The following is a 7,140-nucleotide window of genomic DNA, read 5'->3' on the forward strand; positions in this document are numbered from 1 at the left end:
AGCATTGACTAGCTCCGTATATTACTGACTATCACTGATGGGAGAGTTGAACGCTTTCAACATTTCCAAAAGATGAAGGAATAACAATAAAAAGCTTTAATGGTCTCATACTTAGAACTAATAATAGTTGAAAATGAGGAATAAGCACAAGCTGCACACTTTAATTGGACAGATTTTATGACAGACGCCGTCACAGTGCTCGTCTGCAATGAAAAGCTCAAAGGTTTCTGCGATCATGTTGTTCTAAAAGCCAGCCTCCTACACGCCACAGCAGGGTAGCTGACTTGTTCAATGACTGGATTAATGTTTGACACAGAAGAGGCCCACCCATAAAACCATCTGTATATATTTAATAAGGAACACCAAACCAGGCTTTCAATCATATGGAAAAAGACGTCAGTCGAGGAGGTCACACAGATCCCTTAATAAACTAGTTATCATTTATCTGTCATGACTGTTAATATCGTCCACATGGAGAACATGTGAGTGAAGACGTTACACCTGATAAACACTCATAGATGTAAGTATGAAAAGAGTCTCCAGTCACACTAAATGTAAAGCATTTTATAGCCAGGGGATCTTTAAATTCTGTTTCAATTTAGATAAAGTTTTATCATTTTTAAATCCAGTATGAATCTTTGCTGATGCATCTCAAATCTTAACCATTATAAATCCAGGAGGCTGTTTTTCTGTCAGGCCTGCTGCAGGCCTTTCAGCCAGGCCTCAGTAGCTCCTTGTGTTACTACACCTGAAGCAGTCCCACATTTTGCGTCTTCATTTCAAATGAAATAGATCTAAATAATAACAATTTCCGTGTTATTTTTGTTCATGTTCTTTAAAGTTATCATGCAAAATAGTAAGACTAACAGCTTTTAGAGATACAGCAGCAAACTAATCATTAGTATCCCCACTAACTGATACGGGGAACCAAAGTCCACCTGCCCTTTTAGTCGACCCTCAGAAGGTTTATAGACGGTTTTCTTTGCACAATAGGAGAGCTAATAACAGCGCTCTGTGTCTGACACAGTTTGTATTCACGTGTATAAAAAAGATCTTTTAATGTTTAACAGAGTGACGAGGAAGTAATAACATCATCTGTCCGTAACCTCTATATTTCCCCATGGTGTTGATGAGCTGGTTTAGCCTCTGCGTCTCTATAAGGTGCTAAATCTGTTCATCAAATCCTCTTTTTTTTTTTAAAAACCCTACATTTTTCTTGTTCTCTCTCTTTGTTAACGTGCCACCGTGGTTATCAGGGTTGAATTTGGTAGCGGGCACTGTGTTTGCTTTAGGTTTGTTTTTTTCACACCATAGATCAATAGAGGAAAAACAGCTGCCCTGGTTACACAATGTTTGAGCTCAGATTCCTGGTCTATCACTCCAACTCAAGTTACATTTCCAGTAAGTTTGAACAAAATATTGACTCAATAGCCCTCGTTGCAGTTTCTAGTTTGGTTCTTAATTTCAGATTTCAACCATTTTCCTAATAAAGAAGCGTTAAGCTAAAGCAGACCGTTAATGCAAGATTCATTCTAATTTAGTCTTTTTTTAATGAAATAACCAAAAAGCTGATAATGGCTGAAAACCAATGGGTGTATACACTGTGACCTTGTTTGATTTAGGATGGTGTTTCTGGGACAGCTAGGACAGAGATCAGCCACAGTTTAATCATTATCACAGCCGAGTGCCGGCCAATCAGGACAGCAGACGCCCGCGGGTCAACAGCTATTGACCATCAGCACACAGTCCTGCACCCCAAAGTGGGACAGTCAGATCAAACTTGTTAACTCACTGGTGTAAACAGGCAGAAAAGTGCGCAGCTTGTTCTCCTCTGAGCTTAAGTTATATGTTTTAAGTTGAAAATATTTTCGTCGAGTCGACATGAAGCCAGCAGTGGCTCTGCTGGGCCTCGTCCTGCTGCTGGACACCTCCTTCGCTGCGGAGGGTAAGCCCTCTATTCTATTATATTTATAGCTTACAAATTATTTAAAGACTCTTAATAGAACCAGTTATCTCCCCAATATTTTATTATAGTGTATTTGAGTAAAAGGAAACTATTGAATGTGGCATTTTGTATTTTTTTTTTGTTGGAAAATTATTATTGATTAGTGTGAAAAGTGCTCTTAACAAGTCCAATATGCACATAAAAAATATATTCTGTGCTTTAAAGCATAGTGAGTTTTGTAGTTACATCAAGTATGTGATTTTAGATTGGTTTTTAATGATGTGCATTTACTTAAAAACTTTACTTACCTACTTATATACTTAACTGAGTATTTCCATTTTATGCTACTTTATACTGATACATGACAATGTTTCAAAGGAAAGCTTCTCCATTACATTTATTTGACAGCTGTAGATGCTTTTCAGATTTTACCTGAATAAATAAATAAATATTATGATACATTCATGAAACACAAAACATTGTTAAATAAAAGGAATGAAATCTGAATGGGTATTTCTGTGGAACAAACACTTCATTAGAACGACACAAAATATGATGTCCTAATACAAGAGGGATATTTCTTCAAGATCACTAATACGGTCAAATACAATACCGTAGATGATAATGTGTCAGGTATACTTACTTTTTACCTATGTCCTTAATTATCACCTCACAGCCACTCTAGGTTGGGAACCATTACACTAAAGGCCTTACAGAAACTGTAAATTAAGCTAAAAGCAGCTCCGCCTGGACAACGTAAAATGCTACATACACTACGCATTGATGTCAGAAAGTACTGAAGAATCAATCAGTGGAGGATACTTTTACTTGTGACACATGCTTATAATGCTCCAGTACTTTTACTTACATGTACATTCAAGATCTTATGTCGCACTGAAACAAACTGCATTTCCACAGAGTCCTGTGTGAACAGCTGTGGCTCCTTCGACCCGCACAGGAAATGCCAGTGTGACTCCATGTGTGTGTACTACGGAAGCTGCTGTGACGACTTTGACACCGCGTGCCCTAAAAAGAGTCAGTATGGTCACAGAGATTTAGAGTATTCGCTGAATAGATTTCTAAGTTTCATCTGCTCTGCCCTCAGTTGCTCGGGGTGATACCTTCGAAGAAACAGAGGAATTACCAGAAGCATTAACCGTTACCAACACTACCACTCTCGCACCAACCTTAAACACAGTGGTACAGACCACCCCCTCCTCTCCTGCACCCAACTCCACACTGAAGCCCTCACCACCTGCAGACCCCAACGCAGCGCCCTGCAGCGGTCACCCTTTTGATGCTTTTCTGCAGCTGAAGAACGGGTCGATTTATGCATTCAGAGGTAAACTTGGACATCCTATAAGCGTTTCTTTCTGCCGAACATGATGAATATGTGTCACTGAGTCTGCTGTGCAGTCGCCCAAATGTTCCCAAAAAGCTTTCTTATACAAGGGAACAATCTAATTTGCAGGAATTTAGATGCAAATATTGACTATAAACACTTGACTTTACAAGACTATACAAGCAGTGCAGTTCATTTTATATTTTCACATTGATGACAATGTGGATACTTTGAGGATTTTTATGGCACTAATCCAGAGCCTGCTTTTCCTACAAAGGCGAATATTTCTTTGAGTTGGACGAAAAGTCCATACTTCCTGGCTACCCCAAACTCATTCAGGATGTGTGGGGAATCTCTGGGCCCATCGACACTGCATTCACACGCATCAACTGCCAGGGAAAATCCTACATCTTTAAGGTACTGAGCTCTTTATCTCTAGAGAGCGTAGGATGTGTTTTCTGACTACTCTTTACACGGGAACCCCGATATATTCAAAGAGAAAAAGTGTCATGAAATGTGAACTAGGTCTGCAACATTACAGCATCAAAACCTCAAACCTCATCAAACCTCACTACTTTGGGCTCTTTGTTTTGACTTCTTCTCAGGGGAACAAGTACTGGAGGTTCGACGGGGATGTCTTGGATGAGGGATACCCGCGGGACATTTCAGTGGGCTTTGATGGCATTCCAGAGAACATTAATGCTGCGTTTGCTATACCAGCACCCAGTCACAGTGGCAGAGAGAAAGCCTACTTTTTCAAAGGTACTTGTGATCATTTCCAGTATTTAAAAGCTCCTTGTGCACAGTGAAGACTGCGATTGGTTTTGATACTACACAACCCTGCATGGAGGAACGCAGTGCTCTAAAGCGCTGCTTTCTAATCTTGTGCTTATACTTTCCTTAAGTTAATCCATTTTATATTCTTTATATTCTTGGAGGCAAATATTGATGTTTTATGTCGTCTATCTATCAGACCCTTTTTCGACATGTAAGCTGTAACAAAAAACCTGCGTTATGTTTGTTCCTGTCTTCAGGGGACCAGTATCACCAGTATGAGTTCAAACATCAGCCCTCCCATGAGGAGTGTGTCCACATGAGCGCGTCCTCCCCGTCTGTGCTGTTCACACGATACACTGACCTCTTCTGCGATCAGACATGGGAGGATGTATTCACCGAGCTCTTTGGAGGCTCCGGTAAGGCTCTGATGTGTTTGTGTGCTTGCTTGTGTTCCAACTATCTCTCATTTTTATTTTTTTCTAAATTAATCCACATGATAATGATCCTGATCCTCTCTCCAGTCAGCATTCAGCACACCGGGGCCCGTCTCACCAGCAGAGACTGGCATGGCATCAGGCCCCCTGTAGATGCTGCCATGGTGGGACGTGTCTACCTCAGTCCCAAGCCCACGCCATCCTCTCCTCCGATGAGGCGGAAAAATCGGAAGATGAAGCCCAGCAAGAGGCGCAGACATGGAAGAAGGTTTAGTCGCCACGTGTTTGATGATTTCTGGGGATATGATGATTGGTTTGACTACGACCACTACAGCGACATCCTTGAAGAGAGCACCACGCAGGAGCACAAAAGCACCCCTGTTCAAAACGTGTATTTTTTCAAAAGAGGTATGAACACGTGGAGTCTTTTTTTCACAAAGTTGGCCTCTTTTTTTTCGCAGAATAGAAAACTGAGGCAAAATTCTATTAAAAACTAGTTCAAGAAAGATAAATATTCTCTTTAAAGTTGAACTCCTTCTGGTCTGTATTTTCCTTTTCTTCACTGCAGATAAATACTACAGAGTGGATCTGCAGACAAAACGTGTGGACTCCACCCGGCCTCCTTACCCACGATCCATTGCAAAATACTGGCTGGGCTGCAAGCAGGAAGAGACACCTGATGCATCAAGAGCGGAGAAGAAATAGGCCAGGCGACTGAGTCTGTCTAGAAATAATGATGCAACACTCATTGTGTTACAAACACGTGTCAAGTAATTACAATGTGAACCTACGATTCTGTTTTTCTGTTGCTAAAACACTTTGTAACAAATACCCTGAAATTATTCCTCTTAAAGTAGGTTGAAATTCTGCATGATGTAATAAAATTAACATTGCAGTTGTGGGAGGGCCTCATTGTGGTATAAGTAACACACACACACACCTATTGATTGCCAGGTACATAACTACATGCCTAACTACACAACTGACCTCAAGTCTGACCTTGATCCTTAATGTCAAATCCCTTCAACCGCAATCGATCTGGGATCCAAACCAATGTCTCCACACAAAAAAGTATTCTACTGCTACACGTAAGAGTTTATTATCTGTCACATAACTTAAACTTAAACAAGAATCAAAGATTGTTGCGTTGTGGCCCTGTGCTAATATTACCTCTACAGTCTCTTTTTTTAGAAGTCTTGCACCCTCTGCTGGACAGACGACTGCAAGGAAGGACACATTTTTTATCAGTGTCACTTCATTTGAACTTCTTTTTGTTTGCACCCATACCACGCTTATGTTCTGAAGAAAGTGATGCATTCATCCTGCCTGTTTTTTGTCTTTGGGCCTAGTGGTGACAACAATCTGTAGCCTATTGCTTCACAATTGAGGCATCCTATCTGCCAGTTCACTGGTACATGATTTTTAGGGTTTTAATGAATATGTATTTGCTTGATTTTGGGTGTTTTTTTCTGTTGTGGTTTAAAGTCTTATCAATTCCATTCCTCCTGATCATTGGAGCATTGTGAACACACACTATTTCCAATTGTTTTAAAATATTGCCCAGCAATGTCGGAAACAACATCTAAATGGCTGAGCCATGTCAGAAACCGAACGTAAATCACAACCACAGATCTGTTTTCATACACCGGTTATTGTGACCACTTTTACTGTCCTTACCATGTAAAGACTGGACGTAAACACAAATCATTTTACTGGAGCATACAGTCTAACACCTTTTTAGAAAACATAAACACTTACGATTTTCAGTGAAAGATGATTTCTGCTTTATGTTACAGTGCGTTGTTTAATCGAGCGAACTTTGTCACCTTGTCTGTTCATTTTCGTAAACACAATATTTGGTTGAATCGAGACTAAAAGGCACCGCTGGGATTCGAACCCAGGATCTCCTGTTTACTAGACAGGCGCTTTAACCAACTAAGCCACGGCGCCGTGTGATGACGAAGGCGGCAGCAGAGTTTATGAATGAAACACACACACGTGTAGGGTATTTTAATTTGTATATCTTTTATTTATAATGCTCATGTTGTACTCTACAGTGTGTAAATAACTATATATGACTTCTATACTTTTAATTCGCATTAGCAAGTCCTCCCTTCAAGGCAATCTCACAATAAATACTCTATAATAGCTGGGTCTATTTACAATGTGCTCTTCCTCAAAACAACTCAATCAACTCAGAAGATAATCAATCATCGCCGCAGAAATGTCCAAATCCGAGAGACTAAAGTCGCCCAGGTCCTGAAAGCACAGATCGGACAGGTTGTCCATGGACTCGTCAGGAGTGCTGGAGAAGCTCTGGTGGTCCAGCTGACTCTGCAGGCTCTCCTTGGGTCCAGGATGTTCGACATCAGCAAAGCGGTTACCTTCAGGCTGGGGTCCCTGTACGTCTCCGAGGAAAGCCTCAAAGTCCTCCGTCAGATCCCATTCACTGAACCCGCTGTGTGTCAGCATATTAAGGCAGAAATGTGTTAAGTCTGGGGTTTGGTAGTAGTGGTCTTGGGGAACTCCTGTGAGACCATGCGGGGAGAGAGATGTAGCTTGGTCGGCGGCAACAGGAGATGTAGGCTTCAGTGCGGGCATGGAATTGGCCTGATTGTCCAGGATGGTTGAAAGCCTGGTGG

General features: G+C 41.1%; 1 protein-coding gene and 1 non-coding gene across 2 annotated transcripts; one reads left to right on the forward strand and one right to left on the reverse strand.

Moving 5' to 3' along the window:
- Window positions 1–1,881: 1,881 nt before the first annotated feature.
- vtnb (vitronectin b) lies at window positions 1,882–5,203 on the forward strand. The gene is made up of 8 exons (XM_069676392.1): window positions 1,882–1,945; window positions 2,864–2,980; window positions 3,051–3,287; window positions 3,565–3,704; window positions 3,893–4,049; window positions 4,322–4,485; window positions 4,597–4,906; window positions 5,067–5,203. Exons 1-8 carry the CDS (start codon window positions 1,882–1,884, stop codon window positions 5,201–5,203), a joined length of 1,326 nt encoding a protein of 441 aa, XP_069532493.1.
- A 1,171-nt stretch (window positions 5,204–6,374) lies between these two features.
- trnat-agu (transfer RNA threonine (anticodon AGU)) lies at window positions 6,375–6,448 on the reverse strand. Its single transcript has one exon. It is a non-coding gene; the product is annotated as a tRNA-Thr (tRNA).
- Between the last annotated feature and the right edge of the window lie 692 nt (window positions 6,449–7,140).

The sequence above is a fragment of the Semicossyphus pulcher genome, unplaced genomic scaffold, assembly GCF_022749685.1.
Source record: "Semicossyphus pulcher isolate SPU_LCO1_2020_fin unplaced genomic scaffold, fSemPul1.0.p SCAF_10, whole genome shotgun sequence".
NCBI classification, from domain to species: domain Eukaryota; kingdom Metazoa; phylum Chordata; class Actinopteri; order Labriformes; family Labridae; genus Semicossyphus; species Semicossyphus pulcher.

Excerpts from the sequence above, each read along its gene's own strand:
- vtnb (XM_069676392.1), top strand. The coding sequence starts at position 1,882 with ATGAAGCCAGCAGTGGCTCTGCTGGGCCTCGTCCTGCTGCTGGACACC. Across the intron at positions 4,486-4,596 it reads TCTTTGGAGGCTCCGGTAAG|CACACCGGGGCCCGTCTCAC; the intron begins GCTCTGATGTGT and ends GTCAGCATTCAG. Across the intron at positions 4,907-5,066 it reads CGTGTATTTTTTCAAAAGAG|ATAAATACTACAGAGTGGAT; the intron begins GTATGAACACGT and ends TCTTCACTGCAG.